The 18,847-nt window shown below is 56.9% G+C and overlaps 3 protein-coding genes and 1 non-coding gene across 8 annotated transcripts; 3 read left to right on the forward strand and 1 right to left on the reverse strand.

Annotated features, from left to right (window-relative positions):
• Positions 1–839: 839 nt before the first annotated feature.
• EEF2 (eukaryotic translation elongation factor 2) lies at positions 840–8,196 on the forward strand. The gene is made up of 15 exons (XM_015886475.2): positions 840–942; positions 1,452–1,666; positions 2,597–2,778; positions 2,864–3,075; positions 3,666–3,844; positions 4,031–4,136; positions 4,430–4,543; positions 4,739–4,877; positions 5,299–5,494; positions 5,607–5,865; positions 6,169–6,276; positions 6,408–6,761; positions 6,930–7,112; positions 7,187–7,319; positions 7,515–8,196. The coding sequence occupies exons 1-15, from the start codon at positions 940–942 to the stop codon at positions 7,706–7,708; spliced, it is 2,577 nt and encodes an 858-aa protein (XP_015741961.1). The 5' UTR covers positions 840–939; the 3' UTR covers positions 7,709–8,196.
• Positions 4,194–4,263, forward strand: LOC116652454 (small nucleolar RNA SNORD37). Its single transcript, XR_004305470.1, has one exon. It is a non-coding gene; the product is annotated as a small nucleolar RNA SNORD37 (small nucleolar RNA).
• Positions 8,197–8,391: 195 nt separating the features above from the next.
• DAPK3 (death associated protein kinase 3) lies at positions 8,392–12,968 on the forward strand. 2 transcript variants are annotated; one of them, XM_015886476.2, is made up of 9 exons: positions 8,392–8,519; positions 8,618–8,717; positions 9,144–9,504; positions 10,052–10,181; positions 10,384–10,432; positions 10,534–10,560; positions 10,638–10,790; positions 11,085–11,130; positions 11,472–12,968. In XM_015886476.2, the coding sequence occupies exons 1-9, from the start codon at positions 8,408–8,410 to the stop codon at positions 12,015–12,017; spliced, it is 1,524 nt and encodes a 507-aa protein (XP_015741962.2). In that variant the 5' UTR covers positions 8,392–8,407; the 3' UTR covers positions 12,018–12,968. The 2 variants fall into 2 exon arrangements, with proteins under 2 accessions (XP_015741962.2, XP_015741963.2); XM_015886477.2 differs by having other exon boundaries at positions 8,464–8,498.
• Positions 12,969–14,251: 1,283 nt separating this feature from the next.
• NMRK2 (nicotinamide riboside kinase 2) lies at positions 14,252–18,548 on the reverse strand. 4 transcript variants are annotated; one of them, XR_014935002.1, is made up of 8 exons: positions 18,385–18,548; positions 16,944–17,034; positions 16,238–16,286; positions 15,887–16,058; positions 15,578–15,649; positions 15,124–15,230; positions 14,648–14,801; positions 14,252–14,568 (listed from the first exon to the last, which is right to left on the reverse strand). XR_014935002.1 is itself a non-coding variant. In XM_015886481.3 (8 exons), exons 1-8 carry the CDS (start codon positions 18,408–18,410, stop codon positions 14,552–14,554), a joined length of 621 nt encoding a protein of 206 aa, XP_015741967.2. In that variant the 5' UTR covers positions 18,411–18,548; the 3' UTR covers positions 14,252–14,551. The 4 variants fall into 4 exon arrangements, 2 of the variants coding, with proteins under 2 accessions (XP_015741967.2, XP_085373685.1); XR_014935003.1 differs by having other exon boundaries at positions 15,887–16,128; XM_015886481.3 differs by having other exon boundaries at positions 14,648–14,734.
• Between the last annotated feature and the right edge of the window lie 299 nt (positions 18,549–18,847).

Here is an 18,847-nt window from a genome sequence, read left to right on the forward strand (position 1 = left end):
GGAGCCGGTGATGGGGATACCTGCCTGGCTGCCTTTCAGCCTAATTGACATCACAGACACTGTGCTCAGACTGGCTTACCAGTGTCCTGAGTTCCTTACGTATGACTGGGGTGTCAGGTTGGGTGCTGTGTTGTCAGTCTCTCTGAATATAATCCTAATAATAATAATAACGGGGTCCTAATCCTAATAATAACAATAATACAATGGGGCCAGCAGCGTGTCCCTAAGTTGCAACGAGGCTCATCAACTAGAAAACATCACTCAAAACCCATCTATTGATAGAGGGATCAGAGGGCTCTATAGATAGAGGAATCTATTGATGTCTCAATAGAAGACCTCCAGTTTTCGAGCTGATATTTGCGCTCCATAACACAGACATCACACTACTTCCATCCCGTGCCTCCATTGCAGCCCCCTGCCCACCCCCGCTCCTCCCGGCCTGCAGGGGGCGCTAGTGAGCTCCATGCCCTCCGCAGTTCCGGCCGGTGCATGCGCACCTAGACCATAGACGCCGCTATGGGCGGTGCTCGCCCAGCCCGGCCCGGTGCCGCTTTGGACGGCCCAGCGCTCCGGGTAAAGGCGGAGCCGCTCTCGAGGCCTTGAGCAGCGCCCCGGGCACGTTGTCCGGGTTGTACCCGCTGTGACCGCGTTGTTTCCGCTGCGGTTTCTGAGCGGGGACCGCGTGGATCCTGACTGCGGCCCTCGGAGGACCTGACCGCCCGACCATAGAGCTGCCGGCAGCAGGGGTGCTAGATAATCGCATCTGCGCACGCGCACGCGTAGGCTCCTCCTCCCGGCCGGCGCCGCCCTATAAAAGGGGGGCGGTTGACGTCAGCGTTCTCTTCCGCCCGCTCTGCGCTCGCCAGCGAGACAGGGCCGCCGCCACCGCCGCCATTGCTGTAACCCCCCGCCCCGGAGAATCCGCCTCCATCCGCCACCATGGTGAGGCCCCGCGTCCCGCCGCCGCTCGGATGGAGCTCAGCGGGTCCCGTGTGGGCTGTGCGGGTGGGGATGTCCGCTCCGGGAGGGCCGGGAGGGTCCCGCTGCGGGGCGAGGCCTAGCGCTGCGTCCCGGGCCGCTGTGAGGGGACACGGGTGGGGCCGGGGCCTGGTGGGGCGCCGTTAACCCGGAGCTCGGTGCATCCCGTAGGGCTTTAATTCCCGGCGTTGTGATGGGGCCGGGCAGCTCCCGGAGCGATTACGTAACGCTGCGGCTCCTCGGTTTCCCCCTTTAATGAGGGGTGAGGATGGAGGGGGGGCTGCGGTGCATTGAGCGCTGTCAGTGCGGGGGGGTTTGAGGACACATCGCTGGCTGCTGCAGTGCAGGCCCGGCGCTCTGCAGTGCCCTCAATGCTTCATTCCTTGAGGTTAAACCTGACAGCGCCACGTAGGAAGAAATGGAGCTTTGCTGTTACGTGTCTCCCATTCCTCCCTTCTTCCTTTCTTTCCAAGGTGAACTTCACGGTAGATCAGATACGGGCCATCATGGACAAAAAGGCCAACATCAGGAATATGTCAGTGATCGCCCATGTTGATCACGGCAAGTCGACCCTGACTGATTCTCTGGTGTGTAAAGCTGGGATCATCGCCTCTGCCCGCGCGGGGGAGACCCGCTTCACTGACACCAGGAAGGACGAGCAGGAACGGTGCATCACCATCAAATCAACGTGAGTGCTGCTCCTTCGGGTGCCCTCCTGTTCCCAACGCACGGACTGACCCTGGGGGTGCTGTGAATCCTACCCTGGTTTCACCTTGAGATGAAGATGATCCCATCAGCCTTTCTCTTGTCTTGTTGTTCAGAGGTTTAGGTTTATTTTTCTTCCCTGCGTGGATTGCTTAAATGAAGGGGCAAGTATTGATTGCCCTGTGGTGAGTCACTGAGCGTTACCTTGATGGCTGCTGGGAGGTTGACGTGCTCCTGCAGTGTGACTTTGGCCTCCTGTTTCTGGCACCAGCTGTGTGTAATGGCGCTGGTGGCCGTGAGGTTTGTCTGGTGAGCAGCTGACCTCCTTGGGAGTGTCACTGCCTGCAGGTCCAGCTGCCTCACCATGGACTGATGCTGAGGAGGTGGGAGGGACCAGAAGGGATTTAGGCTGGTGGGAAAAGCAGCTGAGAGGAGGTGCGCTCTATTTGGCAGCTCACGATATCAGGGGGTTATGATTTCATGGAAGCATGAAAAGCAGAGGTTTTTGTGGATGCTCCTGAGCATCTTCCCCACTCGCCTCTCATGATCATTTCTTCCTGCTATGGGAGGTTTAGGTTGGATCTTAGGAGGATGTTTTTCACCCAGTGGGGGGTGATGCCCTGGAACAGGTTGTCCGAGGAGGCTGTGGATGCCCCATCCCTGCAGACATTCAGGGCCAGGCTAGATGTGGCTGTGGGCAGCCTGGAATCCTACACACAGCAGAGGGTTGGAACTGGATGAGCATTGGGGTCCTTTTCAACCCAGGCCATTCAGTGGTTCATGAAACCCTGGAAGCTGGATGCAGCTGTCTGAAAAAAATAGTAAAGGATAAAAGAATGTTTCTAACTGCTTTTGCTTCAGAGTGTTGCAGAGGGGTAATGGGATGATATTAACAGCTCTTCTTCCCTTTCAGAGCTATTTCTCTGTTCTACGAGCTCTCTGACAACGATCTGGCATTCATCAAGCAGAGCAAGGATGGTTCTGGTTTCTTGATCAACCTGATTGACTCTCCTGGGCACGTGGATTTCTCCTCGGAGGTCACTGCTGCTCTGCGTGTCACTGATGGTGCCCTGGTTGTTGTTGACTGCGTCTCTGGTGAGGTTTTTGCAGCCATGTGTGACTGCAACCTGAGTTGGGTTGATCTGAAGGTGAGGAGAACTAATTGTCCTGTGTTGGGCAGGTGTGTGTGTGCAGACAGAGACTGTGCTGCGTCAGGCCATCGCTGAGAGGATCAAACCTGTCCTGATGATGAACAAGATGGACCGGGCACTGCTGGAGCTGCAGCTGGATCCTGAGGAGCTGTACCAGACCTTCCAGAGGATTGTGGAGAACGTGAACGTCATCATCTCCACGTATGGGGAAGGAGAAAGCGGTCCAATGGGAAACATCATGGTGAGTGAATGGCTGTGAGTGCCCCTTCAGCAGGAGGGAGCAACTGTGTTTGGTAGCAGTGCTTTCCTCCCTCCAGGGGAGGAGTGAGGCTGGAGAAGTGGAGGCACCCATGCAATGAAGAATAGAAACACAAGTGTGCATTCTGTCTAGGAAGGGGGTCCTCCTCTTGGAAGGACTTTCCTTGCTCACCTGACATGGGGCACGGGCCCTGCACTGCATGAGGCTGGATGGCACTTGGGGATGTTGATCCCTTCACTCCCTGCTGGACTCTGAGCTGAGTGCAAGGCCTGTTCAGCTGCAGGTCCTGAGGAAACCTTTGTGCTTTGTTGCTGTTGAGGAACAAACAAATTGTAGATTTTTCTACTGGTGTTTCCATTAAGGATTACAGTCTGACAGGTCTAAGCAGATGTTGAGCCAGTCAGTCCCTCTGGGCAGGTGCTGTCACAGAAGTGCTCAGTGCTTCTGTAGCTCTGAAGCCCCACCTTCAGGCTCTTGGTGGAGGCTTGCAGTGTGTTTGGTTTGCCTGGGCTGACTGCTGTAGCCCTCTGCAGCTGATCCTCTGTAACCCAGCTGTTCCTTTTCCCTTTCAGATCGATCCGGTGCTTGGTACTGTTGGCTTTGGTTCTGGCCTGCACGGCTGGGCTTTCACTTTGAAACAGTTTGCTGAAATGTACGTTGCAAAGTTTGCTGCCAAGGGTGATGCCCAGATGAATCCATCTGAGCGTGCCAAGAAAGTAGAAGACATGATGAAGAAGCTGTGGGGAGACAGGTGAGTAACTGTGGGTTGTAATCCCTCACCAGCTCTGTGCACCCTTAACCTGGCAGTGCAGACATTCAGGCTCAGTGATTCAATCCTTGTGTTTTTTTTCCACTCCTGAGCTAACCAGAGTAAAAAACCAGCACGCTTTTACACCTGAGCTGAACATTGGTATTTGTTGGCTTATTTTCTCTGCAGATACTTTGATCCTTCTACTGGCAAGTTCAGCAAATCTGCTACTGGCCCTGATGGAAAGAAATTGCCTAGGACCTTCTGCCAGCTCATCCTCGATCCCATCTTCAAGGTGTGTTCCTTGCTGCTCTGCCCTTGCTGATGCCCTGAGCTCTTTTGTTCTGCTGCAGTTCATGATGATGGAAAATTTCTTCACTTTGACCTGACTTGTTTGATTGAAGAAATTTGAGTATCTGACACGAGCTGAGCTCATTGCTGTGTGCAGCAGGGGAGCTGATAGTAGGTGTGGGAAGGCAGGTGTGTGTCTGAGAGTCCTTGTGGTGATGGGCACGGGTTCTCCTTAGAGATGGTGCTGCTCTCACACTGGGTCCTGAGAGGCATTCCTAACTGCTGCTGCTCTCGTAGGTGTTTGATGCAATCATGACCTTCAAGAAAGAGGAGGCAGCTAAACTGATTGACAAACTGGACATCAAGCTTGACAGCGAGGATAAGGACAAGGAGGGCAAACCCCTGCTGAAGGTGAGATTGGTCTGAATCCTCTGTGAGAAGAGGTCTGGGGTTGGGCTGATCCAGCTGTATGAGTTTGCTCTGCAGCTGCAAACCCTGCTTGGGTAGGAAGGTGCTGCTGGTCACTTAGAGGGGAGCGAGGGAGGCGAGGCTGACTGCTGGGCTCTGAGCCGCCTGCCTGGCTCTCACCCTCTGCTCTCTGCTCAGGCTGTGATGAGGCGGTGGCTGCCTGCCGGAGATGCCCTGCTCCAGATGATCACCATCCACCTGCCTTCTCCTGTCACAGCCCAGAAGTACCGCTGTGAGCTGCTCTATGAGGGGCCCCCTGATGATGAGGCTGCCATAGGTATGCGAGGCTGCTGCTTTGCTGCCAGGGAATCTCTTTGCAGAAGTGTTCAGTGGTGTAAAATACCTGGAACTCTCTTGCTCTCCAAAGCCCACAGCTTAGTAGCTTTTGTAATTCTTGAGCCTGTAGCTTTGCTAGTGTGGATCAAACAGGCTTACCAAGCAAGATCTTGACTTGGGAGTGCTGAGCTTGCTAAGTAACTGGAGAGCAGCCAGGGTGTGTGGTGGCAGCTCAGGCTGAGCCTGTATTCGTTTAAAAGATCTTTGGGCAATCTGATCTTGCTCTGTGTTGGGCTGGTCAGCTGTCAGAACAGTGGGGGGCACTGCCGGGCACAGGTCTGGTAACGAGAGGATGGGGGAAGCAGGTTGGTCTGCTGAGCACCAGAGGTATTTCTCAATGAAATCTGCTTCCTTCTCCTCAGGTATTAAGAACTGCGATCCCAAGGGCCCCCTGATGATGTACATCTCTAAAATGGTGCCAACCTCCGACAAGGGACGATTCTATGCTTTTGGTCGGGTTTTCTCTGGTCTTGTATCAACTGGCTTGAAAGTCAGAATCATGGGACCCAACTACACGCCTGGCAAGAAGGAGGATCTGTACCTGAAGCCAATCCAAAGGTTGGTCCTTGCTGGGTGCAGAATGAGGGCAGCTCTCAATCCCATTTGTGGCTCCAGCGCTGTCTTGGGTCCTTATCCTCCAAGGCCACAAAACAGCCTTTTATTCTTACAGGACCATCCTCATGATGGGCCGCTACGTTGAACCCATTGAGGACGTGCCTTGTGGAAACATTGTTGGGCTGGTTGGCGTTGATCAGTTCCTGGTGAAGACTGGAACCATCACCACCTTCGAGCACGCTCACAACATGAGGGTCATGAAGTTCAGTGTCAGCCCTGTGGTGCGTGTGGCCGTGGAAGCCAAGAACCCCGCAGACCTGCCCAAGCTGGTGGAGGGGCTGAAGCGTCTTGCCAAGTCTGACCCTATGGTGCAGGTGAGTGTGTAGGGAAACCTCCCAGTCCTGTGAGCCTTTAGTTGTGGTTGCACCACTAGAGCTGGTGCAAGTGCCTTCAGTTGGTTATTAATTCCAGCCCTCCCAGAGTGGGAAGGAATGGAGCTTCCCTCCTTGTGCTGACTCATCCCCACAACAGCAGAAAGAGCTTCTTAAACAGCTCCTAGGAGTCAAGGCAGAGGATCAGAGCCCATCGGGCAAATGCTGGGGTTTCATGTGCGGGAGCTTTCACTGCATTGCAGCCAGCAGTCTCATGTGCTGTATGAATTGTTCCTTGTTTTTCAGTGCATCATTGAGGAGTCTGGAGAGCACATCATTGCTGGTGCAGGGGAGCTGCACTTGGAAATCTGCCTGAAGGATCTGGAGGAGGACCACGCTTGCATTCCTATCAAGGTAGAGCTGCTGTGTGCAGCCTGGTGCATTGACACACAGCCTGAACAGCAGGGGCTGGCAGCCTTCTGCTCTGCAGAGCTGCAGGTCGGTGGCTTCACTGCTCTTCCCTTCTGTGCTGTTTGTGGCTGCAGAAATCAGATCCTGTCGTGTCTTACCGTGAGACGGTCAGCGAGGAATCCAACGTGATGTGCCTTTCCAAGTCCCCCAACAAACACAACAGGCTGTACATGAAGGCCCGGCCCTTCCCCGATGGTTTGGCCGAAGACATTGACAAAGGCGAGGTCTCCGCTCGCCAGGAGCTGAAGCAAAGAGCTCGTTACCTGGCTGAGAAGTACGAGTGGGACGTGGCTGAGGCCAGGAAGATCTGGTGCTTCGGACCAGACGGCACCGGGCCCAACATCCTGACTGACATCACCAAGGGAGTGCAGTACCTGAACGAGATCAAGGACAGCGTGGTGGCCGGCTTCCAGTGGGCGACCAAGGAGGTGGGGTGGTGTGAGTGAGTTAGTGTCTGTGTGGGTGTCAGCTTTGGAGCTGGTGCTCAGGCTGCCAGATGGGCTCAGTGCTGCCTGCAGCTGTGACTCAGAGGTGGGAGGAGCAGGATGAATGCTGCCTGGCCTGGTGCTGCCTCACAACCTTCTCTTGCTCCCCAGGGTGTGCTGTGCGAGGAGAACATGCGTGGTGTCCGCTTCGATGTGCACGACGTGACCCTGCACGCTGACGCCATCCACCGTGGGGGTGGGCAGATCATCCCCACTGCCAGGAGGTGCCTCTATGCCTGCGTGCTCACGGCTCAGCCCAGGCTCATGGAGCCCATCTACCTTGTGGAAATCCAGGTAAGGAAAATCCAAGGAAATCCAAGGAAAGCGGAGTTGTGTTGTTTGCAGCCCCTGACCCCTCTGTCCCACAGTGCCCGGAGCAGGTGGTTGGTGGCATCTATGGAGTGCTGAACAGGAAGCGTGGGCACGTCTTTGAGGAATCCCAAGTGGCTGGAACCCCCATGTTTGTGGTCAAGGCCTTCCTGCCTGTCAACGAGTCCTTTGGTAAGTGTGTGCTGCCAGGAGCCCCATCACATCCCTGTGCTGTAAGGCCTGGAGCTGCCCTGGGGGGTGGGCTGTACATGGGGGTGCAGCTGTGGAGGGGGGGCTGCAGGGCCCCAAGGGGCTGAGGCTCAGGGGGAGGCAGCTGGAGCTGTCAGAGCCCGCATCCATCCCACTCAGCTCTGCTCTTCCCTCCAGGTTTCACAGCCGACCTGAGGTCCAACACCGGAGGCCAGGCCTTCCCGCAGTGTGTGTTTGACCACTGGCAGATCCTGCCCGGGGATCCCTTCGACAGCACCAGCCGCCCCTTCCAGGTGGTGGCCGAGACCCGCAAACGTAAGGGGCTGAAGGAGGGGATCCCGGCCCTGGATAACTTCCTGGACAAGCTGTAATCACCACCATCCCCATGTGCTGTCACTGCTGTGGGACTCAGCCTAAACACCATCCCAGCGGGCTCAAAGTGCAGTGACAGCTCTTTGCATTGTACTTAATCAGTTTCGTAGCGATTGGAGACTTATAACAAGAAAAAAAAACCCCCACAAAACTGAACCGAACCAACCGAGCGCATTGATCCAGCCTTGGAGCTCTGTGTGTTGCACATCGTGGCCCATTGGGTGCCATTGTAACAATGAAAAGCGTTTCCACTCTGCTTCCATATTTATTTGACTTGAGGAATCTCTGCTTTATTGGGCTGGGGGAGAAGCTGAGGGCGGTGGGGGCTGCTCCCCCTTTATCTATGGGGGGGTTTAATGGAGCCCAATGGGGCCGGGGGGGGTTTGTGGTGGACATGAAGGCAGGGAGCTGTTGTGTGTCATCATCATCATGAGCATCAACCCGTGTATTAGTGCCACTGGAAGTAATAAATTTGATATGGTGATGATATGGCTCCTCCAACGTCGTGTCTCCTGCCGGACCCATCGCAGTGGGGTGTAGGGGTTCGATCACTGCGGGATCGATGCGGGATCGATGTGGTATTGATGCGGGATCGATGCGGGGCCGCCGGGATTCGAACCCGCGTCCTCAGCTCCGCCGGGGCGAGGCAGGGCGGCCCGATCCACGCATTCCAACATGACGTCACCCCCGTGGAGCCAATGGCAGCGCGCGAGGGGCGGGACATCTGGGATCTCGCAGCCAATAGCGGAGGAGAAGGGGCGGAGCCGGCGGCTGTGCTGGAATGCGGCGGTGCGGGCGGGGGCGGCCCAGGTGGGGGAGCGGAGCGGGCGGGGGGTGCGGGATCGGAGCGGGATAAAGGGGGGGGTGAGGGATCGGAGCGGGAATGAGCGGCTGATACCGGCCTGTAGGTGCTGAGAGGAGCGGGGGGAGCTGCCGGGCCGCCGCCATGTCCACCTTCCGGCAGGAGAACGTGGAGGAGTTCTACGAGATGGGGGAAGAGCTGGGCAGGTGAGAGGGGCGGGGGTGGGGGGTGGGATGGGGGTCGGGATGGGTCGGGATGGGGGTCGGGATGGGGGTGGGATGGGGGGCGGGATGGGGCCGGGATGGGTCGGGCCGTGTGTCCCGCAGCGCTGCGGGGTCTCCCGGTGCCGCCCCGCATTGATTCGGGCAGGGCGCAGCGCTGCGGGTCCTTATATGGGACCGGGAGAACCGAGAGGGGACGGACGTCAGAGCGGGGAGGGGCTGCGGGGCTGCGTCCTCATCCACGGTGCCGGGGGGGCGGTGAGCGACCCCGACCCCATGGCCGAGAGATGGGGACGGGGTTGGGGTCCCACCGTGCTGCTCATGCAGGGCTCTATGGGGGCAGCTCAGCCCCCATATCAGTCCCTCCCCAATCCCACACCGTGGAGCTGCCATCTCTCCCTCCTCCCCCAGCGGCCAATTCGCCATCGTGAGGAAATGCCGGGAGAGGAAAACGGGTCTGGAATACGCGGCCAAATTCATTAAGAAGAGACGATTATCATCGAGCCGCCGTGGGGTGAGCAGGGAGGAGATCGAGAGGGAGGTGGACATCCTGCGGGAGATCCAGCACCCCAACATCATCACCCTGCACGACATCTTCGAGAACAAGACGGACGTGGTGCTGATCCTGGAGCTGGTGTCGGGGGGGGAACTATTCGACTTCCTGGCTGAGAAGGAATCGCTGACGGAGGAGGAGGCCACGCAGTTCCTGAAGCAGATCCTGGACGGGGTGCATTACCTGCACTCCAAACGCATCGCACACTTTGATTTGAAGGTGGGGGTCTATGGGTGGGGGTGGGAGCTATAGGGGCTCATTGGGGTGGGCAGATGTTGGTCAGCTGTCGGCCTTTTTGGATGCTGAGATGCTTTGCAGGTTGTGGTTGTCTATTCATCATCTCTTGGTCAACTACCATTGACCAACTACCACTGGTCAACTGTTGGCCAACCAACACTGGGACACTGCTGGCCTGCATGGCTGCTGGGACACAAAGAGTATGGTCAACTCTTGGTCAACTCTTGGTCAACTCTTGGTCAACTCTTGGTCAACTCTTGGTCAGCTCTTGGCCTTTGTTGCTGCTGGGCACGTCTTGGCTCTTTGGTCAACCATTGGCCAACCATTGGCCAACCTTTGGTCTGCTGGGACACCACTGGCCTTTGTGGCCATAAGGGAACACTGTGTCTCATGGTCAACCTACAGCCAGCCATTGGTCAACCAAGACCCCGTTGGCCTTCTTGGCCACACATTGTGGCTGCCATGGTGTGCTGCTGGCACCCCATACTCAGCACTGGGGTGAAGCACTGATCATCCTCCCCCCCTACAGCCAGAGAACATCATGCTGCTGGACAAGAACGTGCCCAACCCCCGCATCAAACTCATCGACTTTGGGATCGCCCACAAGATTGAAGCTGGGAATGAGTTCAAGAACATATTTGGGACGCCAGAGTTTGTGGGTGAGGCACAGTTTTGAACAGGGGGGGCTCAGAAATGTTGGCTTCATCCTGCAGGGATACCCCCAGGGGGGTTATCTCCATGTGGGGCAGAGCTGGGTGCCCCATGAGTGTCCATACACAGGAGACGGATGCATTTGTGGGGACAGATATTTGTGTTTCCCCTCCAGAATGAGTTTTTTCTCTCTCTTTTTCCTTCCTAAAGCACCTGAAATTGTGAACTATGAGCCGCTGGGGCTGGAGGCCGACATGTGGTGAGTGAGCCCCGGTGGGGGGTCGGGATGTCCCCCTGTGTCCCCTCTGTGCCATGTGGGGGGGACGCTGTGGGGCTCTGACCTCCTCTTTTCCCTTCCAGGAGCATTGGGGTCATCACTTACATCCTGTGAGTAGAGGGGCCGGGGGTGTGGGGTGCTGCAGGGGGTGGGGATGTGGGGCTGAGCGTCCCCCCCATTGCTGCAGGCTGAGCGGGGCCTCCCCCTTCCTGGGGGAAACGAAGCAGGAGACCCTCACCAACATCTCTGCCGTCAACTACGACTTCGATGAGGAATACTTCAGCAGCACCAGCGAGTTGGCCAAGGACTTCATCCGCCGGCTGCTGGTCAAGGACCCCAAGTGAGGGTTGGGATGCGGGTGTTGGAGGCTGGCGTGGGTCAGACTGTGCCCTATATGGGTGTGGGGTGTCTGTGGGGTCACCTGTGGCTGTAGTGGGTGGAAGGGAAGTAATGGGGTTGTGAGGAAGTGGTGGGTTGAGGGCTGAGCTGTACAGCCTGGCAGCCCACGAGCATGGCCCCCTATTTTATGCCCCTCTGATCCCACCCCCCAATCCTGTCCCCTCTCTTCCTGTTCCCCCCATAACCCCGTATCTCCAACTCCATCCTCCCCTGTCCTGCCTTGCTGTCATTGCAGGAAGCGGATGACCATAGCTCAGAGCCTGGAGCACCCCTGGATCAAGGTATGGGGTTTCCAGGTGATGGTGTGGGGCGGGGGGGCTGGGGGAGCTGGGGGGCACTGCCCCATCCCTGGAGGCATTGGGGTGGGTGGGCCCTGGGTCTGATGTACCAAGGGGCACCCACCTGTTGTGGGGGTCAGAATGGGGAGATCTTTGGAGTCCCTACAACCCAACGCAGCCCACCTTGACTCAACCCAAACCAAACCAACCCAACTCAACCCAGCTCAACTCAATTCAACCCAACTCAACCCAACCCATCCTGTGCTCCTCTCCCTGTGATCCCTTCTGTCTCCATGGGTGGGTTGGTGCCTTTTGATGCTCCTCTCATCCCATCTTCCCCTCAGGTGATCAAGAGGAGGAACGTCCGCAACGAGGACAGCGGGAAGAAGGCGGAGCAGCGGCGGCGGCTGAAGACGACGCGTCTGAAGGAATACACCATCAAGTCTCACTCCAGCATGCCGCCCAACAACACCTACGTCAACTTCGAGCGCTTCTCCAAAGTGATGGAGGAGGTGGCGGCGGCGGAGGAAACCCTCCGCGAGATACAGAGGAACAAGAAATCCTTCCGCGAGGACATCGAGGCGCTGCTGTCCATCTACGAGGAGAAGGAATCGTGGTACAAAGAGGAGAACGAAAGCATCGGCCGCGACCTGCGGCAGATCCGGCAGGAGCTGCTCCGGGCTGAATCCGCACGGCAGCGGGCGCAGGAGGAGAGCAGGAACGTGATGCAGGCGGCTGGGGGGCTGCGACGGCGCTACCGCAGGTTGGAGAAGCGTTATGGAGCCCTGGCTGAGCAGGTGGCATCCGAGGTGCGATTCGTGCAGGAGCTGCTTTGGTCCATTGAGAGAGAGAAGCTGCAGAGCGGAGGAGAGGACGGCAGCATCCGCTGAGGTGGTGGGGATGGGGGGGTGAGCAGTGGGAGGGGGAGCCTGGGGATGTGGGGTGGGATAAGGGGGGTGTGGATGGCTGGGGGGATGGGGAATGTGGGGCTTGGGGTTGGGAGTTGCCTCGTGGGTAGCAGCGGGGTTGTGGAACAAGTGGGGTCATGGGGCAGGACAGCAGCCCTATGGTTAGCAGAGGGGATGAGGAATATGTAGGGCTGTGGGGTAGGACAGTGGCCCCATGGATAGCAGTGGGGGTGGTTGATGTTTGGGGATGTGGGGTGGGAACAGCCCCATGGCTAGGTAGTGGGGTCAAGGAGCCACACTGTGGGGCAGGATGGGGGTCCTGTGGCTAGGTAGGGGGATTGGAGGGACACGTGGGGCTGTGGGGTGGGACAGCAGCCTCATGGCCAGGTGGGGGTGTCAGGGAACATGTAGGGTTGTGGGGTGGGTTTGGCAACCCTATCAGTAGGCATTGGGGTCAGGGGGTGCCCTGTGGGGCGGGAGGAGCCCCATGTCTTGGTAGTGGGGTCAGGGACCAAGTGGGGTGGGACAGCAGCCCTATAATTCAGCTTTGCATGCCCTCAGTGTTGGTGTGGGGCTGGAGCTCAGTGTGCTGTTGTCCCCAGTAGAGCCCCCAGTTGTCCCCAGTGTCTGTGGGGTGCCCCCCCTGAGCACACTCCTTTCCTTGGGATCCTCTGGGGGGTCCTGTGCCGTCTGTGGGGCTCCACTCCCCTCAATGGGGTGGACATCTCGTGTCCCTCAGGGCCACAAACCTATGGAGGGGAATGGGACCAAAGCACTGTCCCTACATGGCCTCAAACCCCAGCCTGACCCCAGAGCAGCTGTGCTTAGGGGGAAGGATTGGAAGTGCCCCCCAAGGCTGCCCCACAGTGCTTCCTCCCATCCATGTGCAGCTTTAAGTCCCATTTAATGAAATAAAGCTTTCTGTTCTCATAACCCCTCTGTGTGGGGATGGGGAGTGCAGGGGGGGGTTGGGGTCACCTCTGTGCCCCCTGTGAAGGGGATTTGGGATACAAGGGGGAAGGGGGGGGTAAAGAGGGATTTGGGTGTTGTTATGGCTGGGAGTGAGCGCCTTGAGGGGGGCTGGGGGTGGTCTTTGGGGGGAGATTGTGGGAATGGGGTCTGTGGGGTTTGGGGTTGGTCTCTGGGGGATAAATGATGGGAATGGGAGGGGTCTGTGGGAGGTTTTGGGAATGGAGAGCTCTGTTGGATTGGGGAAGAGGTCACTGGAATGGGGTGGGGAATCTGGGGGGGTCTTGGGGTCCAAATCTGGACCTATTTGGCCACATACAAACCCAATCCGTGGGGCTGTGCCATAGGTCATTCCATGGGGCCGTGCCACGTGCCCATTGACGTGCTGTGGGGTGTCAGGTTTGTCCCAACCCATGGGGCACGCAGCCAGGCGATAATTTTAGGGCTGGGGGGGGGGTGGTGGCAGCGTGACTGCTGTGCTGCCAGTGTCCCCATAGCAGGGCAATGTGGGACAATCCCATCCCCCTCCTGGGGGTCCATGGGGCGCAAAGGGCTGACCCCATTTGCTCTCATTGCTTTGGGGCTCAAACCCAGGGGTTGCCGACCTGGGGGCTCCATCTGCTCCCACATGGGGGGCACTGCGTGGGGGTGGGGGAATCCCACAGACAGCTGATCCCAAAGGCACAAAGTTCACTCAGTGCTGAGGCTGCGCTGTGGGTTTGGGTTTCAGGAGCCCCATGGGATCACGGCCAGCAAACCCCCCATTCCCTGCACAGGGAGCTCCTATCTGCTGTACTTAAGGTTAGGGGCAATATAGGGACTCCTGAGTCCTATACAGGGCTTCTTAAATGCTATAGGGAACTCCTCAACTCCATACAGGGGCTCCTGAGTGCAATAGGGATCCCTAAATGCTATATAAGGACTCTTAAATGCTATAGGGGCTCCTGAGTGCTATACAGGGGCACCTAAATGCTATACAGGGACTCTTAAAATGCTATGGGGATCCTAAATGCCATGTAGGGACTCCTGAATGTTATGTAGGGGCTTCCCCACACAAGGGACCCCATAGAGAGCTCCCCCCATCCCAAATCCCATTGGGTTTTCCCATCAGAGCAGGACACAATCCCATTAACCACATCATCTGCAAGGGGCCCAGTTCCCACCCAGCCCCAAAGAGGCCAAGGATACAGTGTGGGGTTATGGGGCTGCAGGTGCCCCCCACCCCATTCCAACATCAAGAGGAAGAATAAGGAGAGATTGGGACTGGTTTTACTCAATGGGAACAATGAGGTTTTGGAGCAGCCAAGTCCCAAACGCGGCCTCTGCTCCTTCCGCCAGGAAAAGGAGTTCCCAACTTCTGCCCAAAGCGATGGAATATAGATAGATATATATATAAAAAAATACAATAAAATAAAGTAACAAATCCTGCCTGGCACGGCTGCCAATAAATTATCATCCTCTGTGCTCCATTATATACAAAAGACGTTTCCCCCAATCAACCCAACGTCGGCGCTACGTAGTATTTACATCGCTGTGTACATGGGGTCTCAGCTCTTCTGGGGTCCTGTGAAGGAGAAGGGTGATGTGAGACCCCCCTCCTCAACAGTGGGGGTCCTGCCCCCACCCCCAAACCATGGGGTTACCTGGGGGGCGGTTCAGCAGTCTATTCCTGATGTCCTCCAGGACTTGGTTGTAGAGCTCCTCGCGGCTCTTCAGCCCATCTAAATAGACTGAGGGGGAGAGGGGGTGTCATAGGATGGGGGATTGGGGAGGGGGGACCCTATGGGGGTCTCTGAACTGGGGGGGAGGGGGAGGAAAACCATGGTTAATGGGATGGGACACTCAAGGCAACATCTTCATTCATCTCTTCCTAAATAAGGCATGGATTGACCCAACGTTGGCTTCATTGGCCCCAAACATTGGCTTGTTCCCTACTTCTGGCTTCCATAAAACCCACCCCAAAACCCCAACAGAAGGTTATCTTTTCCCCCCTTAATTTCCCCTCTATGTTTCCCCTTTGGCCATCACCAACCACAACAGCTCTACAGTCCCATGGGGTCACAGTGTGGGGGTTGGACTCAGTAACCCCAAAACCCAAAAGGGGAATGGGGACACGCACCAACATCCACCCCGCTGTCCTCCATCTCCTTCCGGTGCTTCAGGTACATGGGCCACACGTGGCCATCGAAGAGGCCGGGGGGGTCGGGGACGGTGTAGCTCCGTGTACTGCAAATACATGCAATAACAGCAGCGTTAAGAACCCCAGAGCTCATTGCCCTCATTAGGATTGGGGTCTGCAGTGTGAGATGGGAGGAGGGCTTAGGGTTGGGCAGAGCTGGGTGGGGTGAGGATTTAGGGTGAGATGAAGGTTTAGGGTGAACAGAGCTGGGATGAGGACCGAAAGTTGGCATGAAGGTTTAGGGTCAGCAGCATTAGTTGGGATGAGGGTTTAAGTTTGGGCAGTGCTGGCTGGGATGAAGGCTGAGGGTGAGCAGATGAGGATGGGATGAGGGTTGAGGGTTGGTCAGTGCTGGCTGGGATGAGGGCTTAGGGTTTTCTCCAGCACTGCTCACCTCCTCCTCCGTTTGCACTCATCATATGGCACAGCCAGGAAGTAGCGCAGGTCGAAGAGCTCCATCAGGGGTCTGCAGAAAGAAATCACCACCCGTTACCTCCTGGTTTTACCTTACCCCAAAAAGCCACTATCAGCCTTCCTATCCCCTGCATCACCATCACAGTGCTGCCATTCAGACACATGGGGTGGGTTTGTTAGCAGTCACCCAGTGTACGGAATGGTTGAGACCCCCCCACTATGGGGAGTCAGTGGGGCTCACAGGTAGCAGGACCGGCTTTCAGTTCCCATGGGTTCCCCCTGCCCTCACCTGTAGTTGTACAGCAGGAAGCCTTCGATGAGCAGAATGTGGGGCTCGTTGGAGGGAGGCTCTGTAGGGTCGGGTGTGACGTTCACCCCATGGGAACGGGCAAACTTGACCGGGTTCTCCATCCAGGCACGCACTGTGCTCACCATGGCCTCCATATCCAGCGAGTCCAACACTGAGGGGTGGGTGGGAGAGAGGGTCCCCATCAAACGCAGCCACCCGCACGGGTTCGAAAGGTTAACGGACTATTACAGCGTTAAGAATTAAAAGGAAATACTTAGGGCAAAAAAACACCAAAGGCAACCCAATAGAAGAAGATACTTGACTGCATCCTACAGTGAGCTCTGCTCTTACCATCCCATTGCTTGAAGCCGTCTGCCCCGACTTCTATTTGATCTTGTGGCTGAAATACAGTGAGAAAATGTTGTTGGGATGGGATCCCCAAACCCCATGTCCTTTAACTTCAACCCTTCCCATCTCCCCTCAGCCCCAAAAGCCCCAGCAGAGCTCTAGGTCCATTGGGGCCATTGGTGATAGAGGGCTGAGGTTGGCTGTGCTGAACTCATCATCCATCCCAGCACTAAGGGCTATAAGCAGACATACAGGCTGGTCCCAGCGCTCCACCAGCCCATACTCCATTGCACCACTGACCCCAGTGCTCCCTTAACCCCAATTCTCCACTGGCCTCATTGCTCCATCAACCCCAGTGATGCACTGACCCTAGCAGCCCCCTGGCCCTATATTTCATTGCTCCCAATGCCCCACTAACCCCAATACTCCCCCAAGCCCATCACTGACCCCACATCCCATTGGCCCCAACTCTCTCCTGGCCCCTTATTCCACTGCTCCCAATGACCCACTGCCCCCAGAGTTCCCCTGACCCACATCCCATAGCCCCCAACACTCCCTTGGCCCTATATCCCATAGCCCCCAACACTCCCTTGGCCCTATATCCCATAGCCCCCAACACTCCCTTGGCCCTATATCCCATTGCCCCCAATGCTCCCTTGCATCACCCCCCTCCCCATAAGGCGACACACGTTGTCCCCCATGGTCTCACCTTGAAGAAGTCATCCTGATGGACAACGCAGCAGTTGGGCAGCGCCTTCACGATCCTGTTGGTCAGCGTGGTTTTCCCTCCGTTGGTGACGCTGAAAACAAGGGAAAAACCCGCAACGTGAACCCGCAAAACCACGCACCGGGAAGCGCGCGCTCCACGTTTAAATTTCGCGCCTCGGCAGCGCGCGCTGAGCGCTGATTGGCCGTCGCAGCGCGCGCGCACGCCTCCCACCCCGGAAGTAGAACCTCTCAAACGTCTGCCGCTTCCCGCGCGCGGGAGGGCGCTGCGGCGCAGGGGGGAACGGGATGGGCGCCATGTTGGGTGGGATGGGGGGGGGGGGTGCTATGGCGACCACGTGGATAACCGCACCTCCTATGGGACCCCACATAAACCCCATCACTGTGCGACCCCACAGTCCATATGTAACCACACAGCCCCATCCTGTGCCCTGTATAACACTATCATCCCCTACATAACCCCAGAACCCCGGCCCATTCCCTATACAACCTTGTCCTACCCCCTATGCAGCCCCCAGATCCCCCTGATGTCCCTTATACAACCCCCAATCCTATCATATATATAACCGTAGAATCCCAACCCCATCCCCTATATCACTCCATAACCCCCTCCTATTCCCTATATAACCCTATTCCCCATATAACCCTGTTCTATCCCCTATACAGCCCACAGAACCTTGTCCTATCCCCTATATAACTACAGAACCCAATCCCCTATACAACCCCCTGTCTACTCTTATAAACCCCATAATACCACGCTATCCCCAATATAACCCATATAACTCCATCCTATCCCCTAAATGACCCCAGAACTCCCCCTCACCCACTATAAAACCCCCAGAACCCCATCCCCTATATCACCCTTGAATCCTCCTCCTATACACCCCCCCAACCCCATCCCCTACACAACCCCTAGAACCCCATACAACCAACAGCAGCACCCCTCCTATCCCCTACATAACCCCCAGAACTCTGCCTTATCCCCTATACAACCCAGGAACCCCTTCCCATCCCCTATATCACCCCTGAGCCCCCCCATACATCTCCTAACCCCATCCCATTCCCTACACAACCCCAGAACCCCATACAACCAACAGCAGCACCCCTCCTATCCCCTACACAACCCCCAGAACTCTGCCTTATATCCCCTATACAACCCAGGAACCCCTTCCCATGCCCTATATCATCCCTTCCCATGCCCTATACCACCCCTGAGCCCTCCCATACACCCCCTAACCCCATCCCCCATACAACCAACAGCAGCACCCCCTCCTATCCCCTATACAACCCCCAGAACTCTGCCTTATCCCCTATACAACCCAGAAACCCCTTCCCATCCCCTATATCACCCCATCCCATCCCCTATACCACCCCTGAGCCCCCCCATACACCCCCTATCCCCATCCCACCCCTCCCGCACTCACCCTCCGATCCCTATGATGTACTCCATGGCGGAGCTGCGCAATGCGGGGAGGAAGAGGAGGATGAAGATGAGGCTGAGGACCCCGCACCGTATGGGGTTTAGCACAGAGGGTCCCTTTTTTCCCCCCTTTAGCTGCTTTTCGTCCCGCTGCTCCCTTGTTCCATTGAAGCCGAGCCGCCCCGCGGCCCTTTATAGCCCCCAGCGGCCGTTTCCCCGCCCCATAACTGACACCCCATTGCCATCTTTTGGGGCCGAACAGCCCAACCCCCCCCTATAACTCCTCCCCCCCACCCCATAGCTCGGATAGCGGGGTCACGCGCCCACCTGTCGCTCTGCCGGTTATAATTAGCGGCCGGCGGCGATTCCTTTGCCTTAATTAGGAATAGGGCAGGTGGAAAAATGTCAACCCTCCTCCTTTTGGCTTTTCCCCTTTGCACAGTGAATTGCGGCTTCCCGTCTGCTTC

This window comes from Coturnix japonica, chromosome 16, assembly GCF_054131305.1.
Source record: "Coturnix japonica strain WE chromosome 16, WE-NBRP24, whole genome shotgun sequence".
NCBI classification, from domain to species: domain Eukaryota; kingdom Metazoa; phylum Chordata; class Aves; order Galliformes; family Phasianidae; genus Coturnix; species Coturnix japonica.

Coding starts and splice junctions, on each gene's coding strand:
- EEF2 (XM_015886475.2), top strand. Junction 3,845..4,030: donor AAGAAGCTGTGGGGAGACAG/GTGAGTAACTGT, acceptor TTTTCTCTGCAG/ATACTTTGATCCTTCTACTG. Junction 6,277..6,407: donor ACGCTTGCATTCCTATCAAG/GTAGAGCTGCTG, acceptor TTGTGGCTGCAG/AAATCAGATCCTGTCGTGTC.
- DAPK3 (XM_015886476.2), top strand. CDS start 8,408: ATGGCAGCGCGCGAGGGGCGGGACATCTGGGATCTCGCAGCCAATAGC. Junction 8,718..9,143: donor ATGGGGGAAGAGCTGGGCAG/GTGAGAGGGGCG, acceptor CTCCTCCCCCAG/CGGCCAATTCGCCATCGTGA. Junction 10,561..10,637: donor GGGGTCATCACTTACATCCT/GTGAGTAGAGGG, acceptor CCATTGCTGCAG/GCTGAGCGGGGCCTCCCCCT.
- NMRK2 (XM_015886481.3), bottom strand. CDS start 18,410: ATGGAGTACATCATAGGGATCGGAGG. Junction 16,287..16,943: donor ATCAGGATGACTTCTTCAAG/GTGAGACCATGG, acceptor ACTGTATTTCAG/CCACAAGATCAAATAGAAGT. Junction 15,231..15,577: donor GAGTGCAAACGGAGGAGGAG/GTGAGCAGTGCT, acceptor ATGTATTTGCAG/TACACGGAGCTACACCGTCC.